General features: G+C 47.3%; 1 protein-coding gene across 21 annotated transcripts in view; it reads right to left on the minus strand.

Annotated features, from left to right (window-relative positions):
• Window positions 1–19,297, minus strand: part of NR3C1 (nuclear receptor subfamily 3 group C member 1) — a 133,905-nt gene that overhangs the window by 96,731 nt on the left and 17,877 nt on the right. For 2 of the 21 annotated variants that reach the window (XM_070074973.2, XM_008254834.5), the window contains exons 1-2: window positions 8,226–9,317; window positions 2,829–4,013 (exon numbers count right to left, since the gene is read on the minus strand). In XM_070074973.2, coding sequence (XP_069931074.2) covers window positions 2,829–4,000 — 1,172 coding nt within the window. In that variant the 5' untranslated portion in view covers window positions 4,001–4,013; window positions 8,226–9,317. 21 annotated transcript variants of the gene reach the window in all.

Here is a 19,297-nt window from a genome sequence, read left to right on the forward strand (position 1 = left end):
AGACTCCACCAAGACTTACAAATTCATCCTGTATCATTATTTTCTCTCAATAAAGGGACAACTTTTTTTAATATTAAAAATTTAATGTAATCCTAATATAGAAGCTCTCATTCTGTCCCAAATCATTTACTTCTGCCTCTTTTCAGCAGTTCCACCACTAATGCTGAAGTAAAACAATGTTGAAAATCAAATTACACAGAAATGTGCCTTTAGCAATGTTCTAAGTTGATGCTAAACTTACTCAGTTATACTATTTAAAAGAGCTTATTAAGTTAGAAAGACTAGTTCGCTTTACTTAAGAATGGATTTCTGCATCAGTAAAGCTTCTCCTGTTGTACTGTCAATGAACTTAAACCTTAAAAGGAAAATCCTTTACTATGCTCAATCACAATAGTAATAATTTTATAATTTAATTGTGCTAACATCTGAAGAAATTCCCTTCTCCCCCAAACTAGTTTTTAAGCATTCTGAGAAAAAGCAATTTTAAGCGGCATTTTAAGGTCAAATTACAATTTATGCTTTTAAAAAAATGTCAAAGGAATGCATGGCAATCTATCAGTGACCTTTTGTATTTTTATAAATAAATCCATGAAGTTAGCATGCAATCCAGTTGTGGTCTGCACATGAGGATTCATTTCCTGATCACTCTGTGTCACTGATCATAGCTGATGTTTGGCAAGAGCTATCTAACATATAGAGAAGAGACAGTAAACAATTTTAGTTGTATCACTGTAGTTGTTTGCAAACAATAGACCAATTCAACCGCAACTAGAAAAGAAACATTGTTTCCATTTATTTGGATGAAGCTGAGTTCTGGGTAATCATTGTTCCCAGTGCTAATACTATAAGGTATACAGTTTTTAAACATTACTAAATGACCCTGTGTAAAGTAATACTCCTTCCTGTTAGGACATAAAGTCTACAGATTCTATGTCCAAATCACACACTGGCATAAAAGCAAGCATTTCACGGGATACTAACGAAATTCTTAAGAGTCACATCAGCACTGCCTTGCACACCTCCCCACATGGTAGTTACAAGGCTCAAATACACAATACATGAGGTCATTTTACACTATAAAAAAGTTTTAAAAGAATCTCTGGCGATTTAAGAATTACCATGTTCATCCTAGACTTACAAAATCCCAGATTTGATAGGGCTTAAAGAAAGTTCATAGTGAATAGGAAGGAAATCTTGTTCCATAACTCTTTAATAGTAAGAAAATGAAAACAATACCATGCTATCATGACAAAATGCATTAATAGCTCCCAAAAGTTTCATAGAATGTATTACAGTTCTTTGTGCAATTTCGTGTTCTACAGATCTATTTCATGGTTTCCTTCAGACAGCCCAGTCAAATGAACAGTGCTTAAAGAAAACCAAGCACAGGAACCACACTGCCAAACATCTGACTGAACCATCAAAGACGCAGCACTCCTTTTAACACTTAGAGTAAAGCAGCTTCATGCACTGAATCTCCTGCCTCCTTACTGAAAACGTTTTAAACCTTTAATTCAGAAAGACATCAATAGAAAGTTTTCATATTCTAAATAAAAGATGGCTGTTTTCTAGACAGTAGATTGGTAGGGGGTTTGCATTAAGACACCTAAGAACCAAAGGGTGGGTGGGAGAGGGGGAGAGGGGGAGAGAGCGAGCGAGTAAGCAAGAGCAAGAGAAACTACGTATGTGTGTAAAAACCAAGCCTTTTGGAAGAACATAGCCTGAATCATCTAAATAAGCATGGAAAAACTATTTTAAAAGACATTTACACAAAATCCTTAGTGCATAGTTAATGGAAACACAGAATACCCCCAACAGGTAAGAAAAAATCTGAAATGGTTACATAAAAATAAATTACTATGTTTCAACAAAAACACACAATCACTGTACTACACATTTTAATATTTTCCTTCACACTTAAAATTATACAATTTAGCTTTTGTCTGAATTCAGGATGAAGGTATGAGGCACAGAAAGTTACCCCTACCAACACCTACATTTAAACACAGAACTTTTTTTTCTGATGACGCCATTTCTTTTGAGATCTGACTGAATCGTCAATATACTTACAAAAGACTGAAGAAAAAGGAGGGAGAGAAAGCAATCAGAGGACAGCTGAGAATTAAAGCTTAACACTTCCGGCTGCCAGTCATCTACTTGAGATGGCAGAAATGCAGAGATCTCAAAGCAGAATTCTGCAGGATGCTGCCGCCAATTCCCTTCTTCAAGAGACTCAGCACACACCACCGGGCAGGAGCCCTGCTGGCCACAGCCACAGCTCACACTAGGGTCTCGTATACACCGTTCACTGCACTGCTTTAACAATCTCAACACACAAGTTCCTCAAAGAACACTGAGCTGCAAGAACAGGGCTCACAGTTGGCAACTGTAATAATCTGTAACCCTTTAATCTCCACACACGTGCAAATACTATAGCACAACTTTTGATTATGTAAGCACTTAGCATACTTTTAATTGTACACTCTGAAGCAGCCAAGGGTACATAATAAATTCATTATATTTCCTGAAATTTATATAATTTTTAAACATCTATTAAAGGGGGGTATTAAGTTTTTAAATAAAATCTTCAACCACTGTCCAAACGGATAACAAACAGCACCTTAAAAAAAAAAAAAAAAACTGAAATGGTTCTGTACTGATAAACCTTTTAGTTATCTACCATGCCTACTTTCAAAAGGCCACTTCAACTTACACATACGAAAAAGCCCCTGAATCTCTGGAGAACAAATACAAATAGGTGAACACTTACAGCCATCAATCGATCTCAAGTGCACCACTCTTAAGAAACAGAAAATCCTCCGACTCACCTTGAATAGCCGTTGGAAAACACCGACCGGCCAGGGAAGTTCATAGTCCCCAGGGAAGTCAAGTTGTCATCTCCAGACCCTTGGCAGCGATTCCAATTTTCTGAACCAACAGGAATTGGCGGAATGACATTAAAAAGAGGCTTCTGCTCCTGCTGCTGTGCGTTCATGTCATAGTGGTACATCTGTCCTCCGGAGGTACTCACGCCATGAACAGAAATGGCAGATATTTTATTACCAATTATATTTGCCCCAGAAAAGCTTGCCTGACAGTACACTGGGCCCAGTTTCTCTTGCTTAATTACCCCAGGGGTGCAGAGTTCGATGAAATCTTCTTTCTCGGTTTTCACTTGGGGCAGTGGTACATTGTTGGAGTTTGATAAGATCAGATCTCCATTATCCTTAATTTTAGGTTTCGTGTCCGGTAAAATAAGAGGCTTACAGTCCTCGCTCGAATTCCCTTCCAAAAGGAATGGATCATCTTCTCCCGCCAAAGGAGAAAGCAGACAGTTCTCGTCCATCAACAGGTCTGACCTCCAAGGGCTCTCGCTCCTGTCTTTACTTGGGGATCCAGAAAACTCCAAATCCTGCAAAATGTCAAAGGTGCTTTGGTCTGTGGGGTGCAACTTGGCACTGCCGGCGCTGCCGCCAGTCTGGCCCTTCGGATTCTGCCGTTCGGAGGCCAGGTCAGAGTGAGTTTTTGGAAACCCCTCTGTGGGGGCGGCAGACCCAGCAGCAGGCGCTGTGCTCCTGGGGTTGTCTGCACCACTAGCCGACCTGTTGAGGCTCGCGATGCTTTCTTCCAGAAGCCGGAAGTCCGTTTCCCCAGAGGAAAGGCTGGTTTGGCCCTGCTGCGGGAAAGCCAGGTCACTGCCCATCACTTTGGTTTCTGTCTCGCCCATATACAATCCCATCGAGAGTGACACTGCTCTGGACAGATCCGGCTGCTGGGCATTGCTGGCTGAGCCTTTCGGAAAGTCCACCGCGAGTCTCTGCTGCTTGGAGTCCGGCTGCGCAGCAGGAGCCAGTGAGGGAGAAGATGCAGGCACCCTCACAGGAGCTCCTCCCCTTAGGGTTTTGTACAAGTCCATCACATTCCCGCGCTCCGCCGGCCTGAGCACACTGCTGGGGACCTCCTCTCTACCCGGGGGACTTAATGATTCTTTGGAGTCCATCAGTGAATATTAGCTACAAAAAAAAAAAAAAAAGGGTGGGGTGGGGTGGGGGTTGGGACATGGTAAGCTATAACCTCACATTGTCTCCGCGATCCGATTAGTAACAGCTTGTTAAATGAACCTTTTAGTTAACTCTGGAACAAATTCTTCGTTACCAGCAGAGAAGTTTCTACCCCGCAGAACAGAAAGCCCCGTCCCTGCTCCCACTCAGTGCACCCCATCCCAAAGTGCAGTGCAGTCCACCGCACAGGCAAGGGCAGAATTGAATGGGACGAAGCTGGGCTATTCAGCCTGCCACTCCCTGAACGTGCTGCCTTGCGCATCGCCGACATTCTAACTCACTACAGCTGAGTATTCTGAAGGTTCAGATTGATGTCAAAGTATTTCATTTAAACAGTGTGTTCCCATCAAAATTCCTCTCCTCTCAATCAAGGTGGTTTGCTTTTCTGAGCACCAACACAGCTAACATTTGGTGAACACTAAGCTCGAATTCTCTAGCCCCTAATTTCCCCCAAATTCAACCTCCCCTACCAGCTACTCACAGCTCCAGCCCTTTTCAGTACAATCTACTGGTGAACCAGGCACGTTTTATTAAAAAACAAACAACGCTGACGTGCTCCTTATCGTCTACGGGCTGGCAAAAAGCTCCTATTTTTAAATGCGTATTCCTGACCTGCTACATCTAATAGTGCCCACCTCCACATTTTAAATATATAAAATGAGGTAAGTTGTATACGGGCCAACTAAAACTTAAGATTTAAAAAAAAGCTCAACAAAATGTGTTGTAGCTTCCCACGACACTGTAGTTTATAGTTATCTGGTCCTTATAACTTCCCAACATCTAGATGAAACCTTATCGTTTTTTTTAAAAAAAAATTTTTGCTTAAGACCCTCAGTACGAACCCCGATTTCTTCCCTCAAGAGTCCGCCTTTCCAAACACCGAGAAACAGAAGAGCGCAGAGCTGCAGGATCACGCCGGACCCCAGGAGCGGCAGTCCCCAGGCAGGGGCGCAGCCAGACCGGCGCGCAGTCCGTGCTCGGGACGCCAGGGCTGCCCCGAGCGCTCCGGGGACACGGCGGGCCAATCCCGTGCAACCCAAGAAAACTTTTTCCCCGCACGCGGACGTCAGCGCGGATGCAGAGCTGGGTGGGGGCCCGCACACCTCCCGCGGGCCGCGGCTTCCCCGCCCGCCCGCCTTCCTCGGGCAGCGATCTCCCAACACCGCGCGCCGATCGCAGCCTAATGAATTTCCCCGCCGCTTCCCTGACAGCTGCCTTCCAACCCGAAACCAAAACAATACCTCAGGCGGCGAAACGCCCCCTCCAGCGAGACCCGAACCCCCCGCGCGAAGACCGCAAACAGCCCCGCCACGCTCCGGGGGCCCGCGCGAACCACGCCGAGGGGGCGTCTCTCGCCGGGGGCTGCGGAGCCCCCCGCGCCGAGCCAGCACTTGCCACAAACCGCAGCACCCACCTCGGCCCGGGCGGGGAGGGTCTCTCTTCCCACAGGGGGCCCCCGCGCCGCGGCGCGAGCCGAGCGCGACGCGTCCAGACCTGTTGCGTGCTCCCCGACACGCCCACTCGCTCCGATAACACCAGCCCGGCCGAAGTCTCGGCGGTTGCGGGCGCGCTCGCCCTCGCCCCCGCCCCCGCGCGCTCAGCCCCGCACGCCCGCCACAAACGCTGCGCACCGGGACCGGAGGGGAAACCTGCGGGCGAGGAGAACCCGCGGGCGAGCAGAGCCCAAGCGCGGCTCGGCGCTCACCTCAACAAAAATTTTTTTAAATAAATAAATAAATAAAAAACACACAAAACCGGGGTGTCGAGGCGGCCCCTTTGGGGGGAAAAGCCAACGAGACTGGGGTGCGGGGGAGGAGAAGGGGCACGAAAAAAGGCCGGGATTCCCGCCGGGGAGCCACCGGCTTGTCAACCCTAGGCCGCTCGAGGAGGCTCCCCTCGCTGCCACCGCTCCGGTTCCTCCCCCTCGGCCCGGCCGGGCGACGGCGACGGAGGGAGAGGAAGAGGCCAGCGCTGTCACCCGCGCGCTGCCCTTTCGTCACCGTCGCCTGGCCCTCGCCAGCCCCCACCCCCGCTGCCCGGGCTAATAAAAGTTTGCGGGCGCCCGCGGCGGCCCCCGGACTCGGGCCCGGGTCCGCGGCGGGTGGCACCTCGGGGAGCGAGCGCTCGCGCCGCCCCAGCCCCCACCCCGGCCGCCCGGCCGCCCGCTTCTTACCTCGGGCAGCGGCGCCGCTCTCCCGCCGCCGATCGCAGCTCCCGCCGCAGCCCAGATAAACAACTTAGCGTGTGAAAGCCGGAGGAGCAGGAGCAATTTGTGTGTTTTTTTTTTCTTCTAAAAAATGCAAGTAAACAGCCGCCCCCTTCTCCATAGGGGGAGGGGAGGGGAGAGCCCCTATTTGAGAAAGTCTCCCATTTCCCCTCGCTGACAGGCCGGCTGCCCGCCCCGCTCCGGGCTCCGCGGCTCCGAGCCCCCGCGCGCGCGCGCGCGCGTGCCCCCAGTCCCCGGCGCCCCGCCGCGGCGGCCGCTCCGGCGGCGGCGTCTCGTCGCTCCCACTTAGAAACCGTCCCCGACGGGCGGGCGGTGACTCGGGCTCCAGTCACAGATTCGAGCTCGCAAAATGGAGGAGGAGGAGGAGGAGGAGGAGTGGGAGGAGGAGGGGAGGGAGCGCGGACTCGCGAAGGGCCGCCCGGCCGCGGCGGGCGAGCGGGACCGAGCGGGGGGCGGGCGGAGGCGGCGCCACAGCGCGCACACACTCGCACACACGCGCTCCCACTCCGCCCCCGGCCGCTCCCCGCCCGAGGGGCCGCGCGGCCGCCGCGGGGAACGGTGCAACCTGTTGGCGACGCTCGGCAACTGCAGGGGCGCCCGCAGCTCCCGCCCCCACGCCCCGCCGCCCGGCCCGACGGCGCCTGCACGCCCGCGGCCCCCCGCATGACCCCGCGAGAGCGGCCCGCGCCACCCGGAGCCTTGCGGGCTTCTCGGCGCCCCCACCCAGGAAGAAGTGCAGCGGCGGCGGCGGCGGCCGACCTGATCTCTGCCGGGCGGGCTGAGGGGGGAAACCGAGTTCCTCTAGTTTCTCTTCTCGCTGCCTGCCGCCCGCCCCCGCGCAGCGCCGCGCCTCCGGACCCACTCGTGGAGCTCGTCCCCGTCCCCGGGCGGCCAGCGCCCCTGCGGGTGACAGCGGCGGCCGGGGAGGGCCAGGGCGCGGCCCGCAGCGGGGCCGCGGGGAGCGCCGCTCGCCGCCCCCGGCCGGGGTGGGCAAAGTCTGTCACTTGGAGAGGGGCTCCGAGGCTGCGCGGGAACCGTGCCGCAGCGTCTCGGCCGCGCTCGGGGCCAGGGGGCCGGACACACCCTCCGGGAGGCTGTGGACAGCGGAGGGGAGGGCAGAGGGGCTCAGTGCATACGTACTCTGGGCCCGGGGGTGTCGCGTGGCTGCGGGTGTCCCACCCCCGCATCGTCCGGGCGGCACGGTCTGCAGCCGCCGCGCTCTCGCACCGGGAGAGAAGTTGCAAAGCAGAACCCACCCTCCCCCGCGCCCCGGCCGTCCCCCACCCTCCTCCCGGAGTCTGCGAGGCGGCGGCGGCGGCGGCGGCGGCGGCAGAAGGAGGCGCCGCCTGCCAAGTTCAACCCCCAGCCCTCCCTCCGGGCCTCCCTCCCGGCGCGCTCACACTCGAAGGAAGTTGCACGCCAAATGCAAAACCTCCGGCGAGCTGGGTTTCTCTCTGCACTTTTTAAAAAATCATGATGAAGAAAAAAAAAAAAAGCAGGGAGTGGCAGACCCAAAAAAGCAAGTCGCAACCCAAACAGCAAGTTGTTGGCCGAGGGCGCCCCTCGCCCCATCCCAAACTCCTGACCTCTCCTTCCGCCCCCTCCGGGGCCCACGGCCAAGTTCCCCGCGGAGGCCCCTCCCCCGAATCCTGACATTTGCCGCCCTCTAGCCCGGGCACCGCTCACCCTCTCGCGTTCAGGGAACCTCTGCCCCTCCACATAAAACAAAACACACGCAGCTTTAAAATGTCAGCGTTCAACTCCTTCCAGCTGTTCCCGTTACGCGCCGCTCCCCCCGCCCTCGGGCTGAGGGAAACACGTGGCCCGTCCCCGAGGAGCGGCGAGGAGTGAGGGGCGTGCTTGGGACCAGGGCTGCTGGCGCGGGGTGTCCCCCGCCCCGGCGCAGGCTCCGGCGCACCGGGACCGAAGCCCCCTACCTTGCGCGGCGCACAGTGTGGGTTTTGTGACTCAGAGATGCTGCCGGGCTGCTTTCGGATTTGCAGGGGTAACTTTTGCACCCTCGGGTGACAGCGCTCGCCAGCTGCTGACGAGAGCGGACGCTGCCGCCGCTCCACCTGGTCCTGGCCCCGGCGCTCGGCCGCAGCCGCGCTCGCTCGCCGCGGCCGCGCTCACAGTCTGACGGCGGCAGCCTCTGCTGTGACATCTTGGACGAGCCTGGGAAGCGCGTGCCGGAAGCCGCCCGCCGCCATCTTGGTAAAGGGTGGTGACGCCAGCCGGGCCCCGCGGCCACCATCTTGGCAAAGGTTCTCGGTGGCGCGTAGCCCTGGCCGCCGTTCCTCGGTTCCAGACTGCCGGCGTCGCCCGATGCGGTATCTCATAGGAAAGGGAAGAACCAGGCTTTCAGTTAAGTCCCTTGTCTGGACACGATCTACCGAGACCGCCTCCAGAAGAGTGGGGAGCAGCCATCTTGGCAAAGGAAGAGTCGCTGCACTTTGCGAAGAGCACAGGGAACCCGCTCTGGAGCCAAGGCAGAAGGCTCAGCCCTAACTTTCAGGAAGGGCGCAGAGCCACCCGTTGTTGGCAGGGCCCGCTTTTGGGCCCTGGTTGCACGCCCACCAGGATACTTGGACAGTCTTGAAATCAGAATTTACTCCAAGAGCGCTACTTTGCACACTTGCTACTTTTTCTCAGCCGAGCATTAGAATCAAGTGTTTTTCTTGAATTAAGTCCCCAAATACCCATTTTCATTACAAAAAAGTCAAGATCCAAGCTCACAACAATGTCATACGTAATTAAAGTAAGTTAAGACCTGCAACCCTGGCATCCGATATGGGCGCTGGTTCGAGTACCAGCTGCTCCACTTCCAATCGAGCTCCCTTTTAATGCTCCTAGGAAAGCAGTGGCAGATGGCCCAAGTTGGGCCCCTGTACCCATGTGGGAGACCCAGAAGAAGCCACAGCATTGCTCCCATTTGAGGAGTGAACCAGCAGATGGAAGATCTAGCATTCTTGTTCACCATCTCTCTCTCTCCCTCCCTCCCTCTGTAACTCTGCCTTTCAAAAAAAAAAAAAAACACCACTTTTTAAAAAAACTGATTTAAATAACTCACGCCAGTACGATTATCCTTATAGGCCTGCTTAAAAGATCTGTTATATATACATGGCTCTGTGTGTGTATACAGTAACAGTTATGTAATAGAACATGACTGTTTCACAGTTCAATCTCTGCTGTAAGAATCCATCTCATTTCTTATCTATGTCCAAATTCTAAATGCTAGGTACTCTTTGCTTGTAAATAATAAGTGATGTTACAAGACTGCCCAGTGTTTCTCCCTGTTTCTTTCTGCGGGTGCTGCAGGTACTGAGGCATACTCACCTAATTTCAAGTTTAAAAGTTGCCATGAAAACACTTTTAATTGAGCAGAAACAAAGTTTTCTGAGTCATTTAAATGTCAGTTATTTCTTTGGTTGGAAAAGATTCTCATTTCTTGTTCACATTCCTTTGTAAAGCATAAACTATCGATTAACTCATACCTGCTCTTCAGAGGAATAAGAGTCTTCTGATCTGTGGCTAACATTTGTTGATCCCCACTTCTGTTCTGCTGGCTACTGTTGCTGGCAACAGTTGATGAGATGGATATTACTATTGATTTTTCAATATCAGGAAACTGAGGCTTACAGGGATTGATGCTTGTCCTGAGGACTGAGGCTGGAATTAGTATTAAAGACGTTTTCCTCAAGGATCTAATAACTTCCAGAGTAGTCTATCAACCCTTTCGATTTACAATAATGAGTGTAAAATTTAAGGAAGAAATCCAATGTTTTGGAAAAGAAGAGATCAAGCATTATAAGAACACGTTTCTAGCAAGAGTTAACATTCATTGAGCATCTACTGTCTGCCAAGCAGGGCTAAACATGTTCTGTGCACCGTATCTCAAATCTTTAACTATGACATTTACTGATCTACAACTCTGGGAGGTTATCATGATTGCGAGATAAGAGTGAGGCTAAATCCCTATCTGAGAAGTGTATCCTATTGCCCCCAGGAGCATAGGTGGGACTGAAGATGATGAATTCAAACTCTGTGGAGGCAAAAGCTTTCCCTGTCTTGCTCATAGCTTTCTGTTCTACTCCTGAAACAGACACCTTACATAGTAGGCACTTGGCAAATATTTAACAATGTTAGAATAACAACATTGACTCAAATAGCTACACAGTATCAGTTTTCCCAGGTTGTTGCCATTACCAAATGAGGTAATAAAAAGTTTGAAAATATTTGTGAAGATCTTTTGTTTTTATTGTGATGGTTTTAAACACCTTGTGCTTCCCTCAAAAAAAAAAAAAAAAGTTAAACCCTTTGTGTATTCATAGTGTCTTGCATATTTTTGCTTTCACAGCACATTTCAATGATAGTCCATTATTTTTGTGTTCATTTGCTTAAGTTCTGTCTGCCTCACTAGAACACAAGTTCCATGAATGCAGGGCGTATGTATGTCTGTTCAGTGCCTGACTAGTACATGATGTGGGCTCCATTGGTGTCTATTGAATGCATGAATAAATGCATGAATATGGTCTTAGATACTTTCCCAAGGCCAAGAAAACCTTGAGCCTGAATAGTAAACAAACTATCTTTGACATTTACACAAGTGATGCACAAGGGTACTTCAAAAAGTTCCTAGAAAATGCATATTACAAAAAACTATGCATAGATCTCAAATATGTTTGCATGCAAATAAATGTACCTTGAAATTCCATTTTCTGTGAACTTTCTGAGGTATACTTGTGTCATCCAAGTGAGATCTCCCACTCTCTTCATCTCCTTTTGTCATCTCCTTTCCCATTAAAATGGTCCTAAGCCACACTGCCAGACTAGCTCTCCACAAGATGCTGCTTAAGTCCATATAGTAACTCCTATCCCAGTGGCATCCAGATCCCAATTTCCAGCCTGATGTTGAAGTCAGTCTTTCACTTGCCCCTTTCTAGAAGATGAAGCCTGCTAGCTGATGTGATTGGACTAGTATTTAAGTGATTTAAAGCAAGGGGAATTTTTTTTTTAACTTAACTTGCAAACGTCAGATTTTATGAAACCTAAAACCTATAATTGAATGCTTATTTGCTAATCTTTTAAAGAAGTTCTAAAGCTTCTAGAAACCCACTGACTGGAGTTCCATGTCCTCTTTCACGTGCAGGCTAAACTTACAGAGCATGGATACGGCATGGCCAGGCAATTGGGGCCGAACCCAGTCTCCACTGCTCTGAGGAAGGTAACCTTGGGCAAGCGCCCTCTCTCTGTGCCTCAGTCTTCACCATCTGCATGATGGAAGTGATAAGAGTATAACTTGTTATTACAAAGACTAAACATTTTTGAAATATATGAAGTAGACTGATTCCTGAGACATCTAAAGTGTTCCATCATCATGAGCGATTATTATTCATCTCTAGTATTGCTATTTTCCCTAGTGTGTTTTTTTAAATGGAGCAAGAAATTAAAGGCACTTACAAAATAATGAGTGCAGATTTCCAAATTTTTATGATTCCTCCTTCCTGCCCCCACCCCAATCTTATAAAATTGTTTGACATCCTCTTACTTGATTGCCATTGTTTGCATGGGTTCTTTTACTTAGATTTTAGAGAACAACAATGATTTCTTTTTATACTCACTTCATCCTTTTACTTCATAGTTAATTAAGTCATGACCACCACAAGCACAAATGGCATCAACATGTTTAGGGGAAGAAAAGCATGAGGAACTGTTAGTAGCTCAGCTGGGGGAAGCAGACATGTGGGGAGCACAGGAAGCGCCTTTGGCACCAGTATTCTGTGTGCTCTGGAAGTCAGTCTGTGTTTTCCAGAGAGAGTGCAGAATCGGGCTCAGCTGAGGTAAACATGTAGACAAGTGTCCGTTAAGGAGAGGGCACAGTATGCACATTCCTCCCCACCACTGCTGGTGTTCGACAGGCAGATTTTGTCTTCCAGAAGGATATATCTTTGTGACCTAATTTCTTGTAGCCCATGATTCTTTGCCCATTTTAAATCCATGATTTTAAACATAAATTGGAATCAAATAAATTTGAGGTGTATGCCTTAATTTTGAATATGCTAATCTTATATTGAGCCAACACAAACAGCTGTTGCTTTTTGTCTGAACCTGCTTAAGGTTCTGTAGCTATCAGAAAAGATGGCTGTACAGTAATATCTCCACTTGGAGAAGCACTTCTATTCTCTCAGAGTGCCATGCACGGTATGGGCCTCTGCTTCTGATCAGCTGCCTGCTCATGCATCCCAGGAGGCACAGAAGGATGGATCAATTGCTTGGGCCCCTGGTCCCTGTTGCCCACGTGGCATAGCCAGATGGAAGTGCACTTCCGCCTGGCCCAGCCCTGGCTGTTGTGAGCATTTGGAGAGTGAATCAGCAGATGGAAGTGTTTGTTTCTCTCTCTCTTTCTCTCTCCCCTTCACTGCCTTTCAAGTAGATGAAAATAAATTAAAAATAAATAATTCACACTAGTACATCAAGTCCTTAATTAATTCCACTTCAGTACTTCTTTTTGTAATTGGATCTAAGATTGCCACATGAACTGGGAAATGCTAAATTGTTACCAGCCTCCCCAGTGTTTTGTTGCTTCTCATGATGCTTTCAAAGATTTCATCACAAGCAACCTAAAATATCACAGTTTGTGCTTATGCACATGAAATGCTCTGTGGGCTATTCCAGTGGGTTCAATATTCTTTATGCTGGCAGAACTTAGTTTATGCAATGCATGATTCAATAATGAAGGAAATATCTGAAAGAGATGAATGTTGCCATAAGCAGGAACCTAGTGTTTTCCATGTTTGGAGATGTGAGAGCAAGCGAATAATTGTACCAAGCACAGTGAACATTGTTTTTCATTTGTGGCATTTGTGGCTCACCATCATGTCATTGGCTCTCTCCCTTTTCTGAATTAACCTCCTTTTCTATCCCTTGCACCTTAGGTAGAGAGTGTTTCAATCTTCCCCATTCCTAGGTGGAATCTGTCAGCTCATTTTTGAGAAACTACATTTTCATTTAGGTATTTATTCCTTAGTTACTTCTGTCATGCTGGTTTTTGTTTGTATTGTTTTAAACCAGGTAAAAAACAGAGGTGCTTATAAATCTATCAATTCAGACTCTGAAAATATTACAAAGTTCGTTTGGTACAATTTTTAAAACATGTATGAGTCTATTAAATTTTCTCTAGCCTCTTTTTAAATGCTCGATATAAGACCTGGGTTTCATACCATGGTCTGTCATTTACTTACTGGAAGAGCTTGGACCAGTCATGTAATTTTTCTGAGCCTTATTTTTCTGTCGGTAAAGGAAGGATACTGGTACCTGCCCCATATATCTCACAGGAATGGGTCAAATGGGATCATGTTCAAAAGTGGATTTTACACACTAGGGTTTGTCTGGAAAACAGGGATAGGCTTATAGAAGTTTTGCATAATCAATTCACCACAACAAAACTGTAAAGCACATGAAATGCACATGAAATGTTCTGTGAGCTATTCCAGCAGGTTCAATATTTCCCGGATTACCAGTGCAATGAGCGATCTAGAATTTCTGACAGGACACTGACAATTCAGTAGTATGTTAGCATCAGCCATCCCGGCTTGCAAGAGCTGATTGGTAAACCTCAGAGATTTTGTAGTTTGGTTGTTAATTGTGGTCATTATTTAAACCTGAATTCTTCATAATTTTGTAATGAAATATAGTAACTACTCAAAACTTCACTTCCTGGTTATCTTACTACATTTTACTGTTATCTATGCTCTAAAAGTTGTTTCTACAAAAAGCTGAGGAACTATTTTCCCATTATGTGAAACTTATTACCAGATTCAGTAGAAGTCATTCATGTCATTACTAAGCATCAAGTGCCAACACACATTTTGTTGCTTCACTTTCATCCCGCTCATCAACGTAAAAAGATCAATCAATATTTGTGTTGGAACGTCAGAAACATGACTGACTTCTTTGCTGAACCGAATACTAATCTCATCTTTATTTGTAGTCTGGTATTGCCAAATATTGAATTACAGTTGTCGGTTGGGTGCAGAGTGCAGCAAAAGTCACCGAAACCATTTTGTGAAAATGGGCTATGCAGAGCTTGCTAGTAAGCAGTGTCACAGACTGCACGACTTTTTCTAAACTGTGTGCTGTCCATCCTTGAGATCATTAAAATTTATACCAGATACTGCCGTCCTCCTGGTGGCTGTTAAACATCTACAAGTGGATACAATCTGCTTTATTGTATGAAAAGACCATTCTGCCTGTGATGTGGAGTATGGGTTGAACGGACTAAGAGGAGAAGCAGAGAGAGCAGTGAGTCGGACAAATGCCGGTCAGTGAAAAGATGATGAGATTTGTACTGGGCGATGGCAGTGGAGGTGGCAGTTAATGTGGGGAGCTGTGGTTGCACAGGGGAGGCACACCCGTTACCCAACAGCCCCATGGCAGCAGGGCCTCTCAAGAACTGCCATTCCTAGGCAGAGACCATCTGGCAAAACTCAGTGGGGGAATGGAAGCTGTAGGGTTTCTACATAAATACCATTGAAGCGCATGGAGGAAGTGAGGCTTGATTCTTAGTGAACTATCTAATTGCCTGGACGTATAGAGGGAGAAGGGAAACCCTGAATACTCCTAAAGTCCTAAGGAGTACTCACATACTCAGAAATTTTCAGTTAACTTTTTTTCTTTTATTTAGTATTTATTTGTGAGGCAGAGAGAGAAAGAAACTGGCAGATAGAACCCTCCTCTGCTGTCTCACTCTCCAAATGCCTACAATGACTAGGGGTGGACAGGGGCAGGGCCCTGGGGCTTGGGGAAATAATCCAGGTCTCCCTTGGGGGTGGCAGAAACCTGATTGCTCGAGCCATCACCACACATGAACAGAAATCTGGAATCAGGAGTTGGAGCTGGGAATCAAACCGAGGCTCTCTGATGTGGGATATGCACATTTTAACCAGTAGGCTAAATTCCCGCTTCCAGAAGTTTTCTCACTCCTCTAGAGGTTTTATTGATATTTGCCTTCATAAAGGGCTTGTTTGTTCATGCCAAAGCCTTGATCCTATCCTAATTGACAGTGTATTTTCCGCCTAGCATTTGCCCACTTTAATTGTAAAACTTGTTCTCTCTCAGTCATGCTGTGCGACACAGTGCTGCCTCTCCTGACACTTCTCACCACATCATTCCTAGTTTTCCTTTGCTCTGCCATAAAGATGGACCATACCATAAGCAACCCTACTGCAAACCTCTGACAGCTATGGCTTTCTCTGCTCCCTCCATTACAACCTACAATCTCAGGATCTTATATGTTACATGTTTTGCTTTTAATATTTCACAAGAGAAGTTATTCAATTTCATGGTATTTGAAAAATAGTAAGTGTTTTGCAAAATAAAGAACTACCTCTTCCATTCACTAGTCCCCTCAATCTCAATGATCAGAGAAAGGAAAAATTCTCAACTATCCCAGCTAGCAGTGCCTGACACTTTCAGAATGTAGCGTTCTTTAATCAATTTGGTTTACTTTGGTTTTCTGATAATTTAGAGATGGTTTCAATTAATCATAGAATATTTATTAATGGAAGGGACTAATTTTCTCACCCATTCATTCATGCTTTCAACAACAAAAAATGCCTTCAACAAAATAGCAACTATTCTGTTAGGTCCCAATATAGGACTACAGGGCTATAAAAATGAGTATGAGGGTGTTTTACTTAGTGGTTAAAACACTGGCTGGGACATTGCATCCCATATCAAAGTAACTGCAATCTAGTCTCAGGCCTGCTTCCAATTCCTGCTTCCTCCTAATGTGTACCCTGGGAGGCAGCAGGTGATGTCTCCAGTGATTGGCTTCCTGGAAACCACTTGGGAGATCTGGATTGAATTCTGGGCTCATGGTTTTCACCTGGCCATGTCCTGCTCATTGCAGATACTTTGGGAGTATAAAAGCAGATGGAGATATTTTTTCCTGTTTCTCTCTATCAAATAAATAAATCACTTAAACATTATTGTGATGCTGTCCATACTCTGGAGGAAGTGGAGATAGTTACAGCAATAAGTCTATCGAACAGTGCAAACTTCAGAAATGTGAGGATAGGCATGTGGTACTCTATGCACATACAGAAGTCATGTATGTGTGTGGTGGTGCATAAGGAGATGCTGGTCAGGGAGGGTTATCTGGGGGAAGCATGACTAAGTTGAATTACCAAGGGTCTCTTTCAGGTTCTTTGGTTATTTCTTATCGAGGTAACTCTTTTAATGGAAGCTTATCAATATTATTCTATAAGGACATTTGGATTTTGGTGCATTTAATAGATAACCAACTGTTAAAGCAAAAGGAGACTTTATTGGTTTCCCTATAAGTACAGAGGAAGTTTAATTTCAGGCATGACTGGATGCACAGGCTCCAGTCACATCAAAAGGGCTTGAATCATCTGAGCTTATTTTCCTGCTTTGGTTTATTCCTGGTAAGGCTATCTCTACCAGAGAGCCTGAGGCAGCTGGATACAAGACATCCACTCAGCTTAGTAACTTCAGTCGAAAGATAGTTCTTCTCTAATAATTTCAGTAGGTATTCCGGGGGGGAGGGGGCCTCATTGGTCAGGTTAGATCACAAGCTTATCCTTGAAACAGGACTGTAGCCAAGGGATGTATGAGTTGTATGAAGAGACAAAAATTTATGGAGGGGCCGGTGATGTGGTGTAGAAGGGAAAAGTCACCGCCCGCAATGCCAGCATCCTACATGGGCGCTGGTTCCTGTCCCAGCTGCTCCACTTCTGATCCAGCTCTCTGCTATGACCTGGGAAAGCAGTAGATGATGGCCCAATCCCTTGGGCTCCTGCACTCATGTGGGAGACCCAGAGGAAGCTCCTGGCTGCTGGCTTTGGATTGGCCCAGCTCCGGCCATGCCGCCAACTGGGGAGTGAACCAGTGGTTGAAAGACCTCTCTCTCTACCTCTGCCTTGCCATAACTCTGCCTTTCAAATAAATAAATAACTCTTAAAACAATTTTAAAAATTTATGGAAAATGGAATTTAAAGATAAGCTTATTTTTGGTGCAAAAATAATTTTAAATTCTGGCATGATTCTTCCATATTATGAATTTTTTATGAAGTTTTTGAAGGCCTCATATACACAGATCTCAAACATTTTTTGCACCAAAACAAACTTCTTTTTAAAATTCCATTTTCTACAGACTTTTTGAAGTACTATGGTCTACTCCACTTGGCAAAGACTAGGTCATTTGTGCACCACTGACACCTAAGACTGGGGTACATATGAGAGGTGGGGGGGGGAGGGAGAGATAAAGAGACGTTCCTCAAAATATTGAGAATTTAATTTTAGGAGAAAGAGATGCTGGATCTGCAGATGCCCACTACAATAGCATTTCATCGAAATGTTAACAATGACATAAACATCTTATTTTACATTTTAAGGGGATTCGTCATGAGCTAAGATGTCTGTCAGCAATAGAAAGAGCCCTGAATATGAAATATAGTCATTACAAGTCCTGGTGGTTTCACTTCCTGAGTTTAATAGAAATAGAATGTGCATTTGTACTTTGAAATTTCAGATGAGACAAGAATGAATTAACTATGGCTTTGGAAAAATAGTATTGCCACTTAAATGAACTCTTTCCAGGTGAGGTAGTGATGTTATAGCACTTAAACTAGCTTTATGCTCTTGTGCAGGACAGATTTACCTCGCTTGACTGTGATTCCCACAAACATGACGGGTACAGACGGCTGTTGTGAGCGCCTGTGAGCCACTGTCTGCCTATTTTGCTCCTTCTGTCTTGACAAGCTGAATGTCACGCAAATGTCTCCAGCCTGGGCACTGGGCAGGCAGGAAGCCAGGACCCATAATAGAAGCGGGAGGCACTCCATGAATACTTGCTGATTAATTTTAGCTCCATAGGCCTGATGGGTTTTCCATCCCTATAATTACCATCAGCAAATAGTTATTGAATGATGTCCAGCATATTTTTATTCCTCTTTCCTGGGTCCTGATTTCCATTTTCTATTTTACCTCTCTGTGATTTCATCACATTTGTTTCTGTTGATCATCTAAGACCTACAGAACCTCCTGTGATGAATTTCTAACTACTCAATTTTGCCCCTCCTGAGAGATTTCTGTCTGCCTGTCTATCTATCTATAATCAACATTTAAATTTGTCTTTATCATGAACTCGTTCAAGTCCTCTCTGGAACGAGAGGATAAACTGAAAAAAAGGGACCAATACAGGTTACTGAATGGCTATTCTGTGCTTGATGCATATCAGTACATTCCACATTTGCTTTATAAGTCAGTCTTTCCTATTGGAAGTAACGTTTAACAAGGCTATAAGTCCTCATTTGGCTCATTCAGAAGAGCCAACAGAGAGCTGTGAGAGGTGAGGGAATGAGGTTTTTTGTTACTTTTTTTTTTTTTTTATTTTGACAGGCAGAGTTAGACAGTGAGAGAGAGAGACAAACAGAAAGGTCTTCCTTCCGTTGGTTCACCCCAAATGGCCGCTACGGCCGGCACTGCGCTGATCCGAAGCCAGGAGTCCAGTGCTTCCTCCTGGTCTCCCATGTGGGTGCAGGGCCCAAGAACTTGGGCCATCCTCCACTGCCCTCCCGGGCCACAGCAGAGAGCTGGACTGGAAGAGGGGCAACCGGGACTAGAATCTGGTGCCCATGTGGGATGCCAGCACCGCAGACGGAGGATTAACCAAGTGAGCCACTGCGCTGGCCCAGGCATGAGTTATTGATATGTCAAATGAAATGTGAGGTTTGATGGAAGGGAGATGTCCAAGAGAAATGGTCACCTTCATGTGGACAGCACTAGAGGGATGAAGCACAACTTTCAATAATAATGCTGCTTTAAGAAAATCTTCAGAGGCCGGCACCGCAGCTCAATAGGCTAATCCTCTGCCTGTGGCGCTGGCACACCGGGATCTAGTCCCAGTCGGGGCGCTGGATTCTGTCCCGGTTGCCCCTCTTCCAGGCCAGCTCTCTGCTGTGGCCCCGGGAGGGCAGTGGAGGAT

This window comes from Oryctolagus cuniculus, chromosome 6, assembly GCF_051225735.1.
Source record: "Oryctolagus cuniculus isolate XC-2025 breed Fujian yellow rabbit chromosome 6, ASM5122573v1, whole genome shotgun sequence".
NCBI classification, from domain to species: Eukaryota; Metazoa; Chordata; class Mammalia; order Lagomorpha; family Leporidae; genus Oryctolagus; species Oryctolagus cuniculus.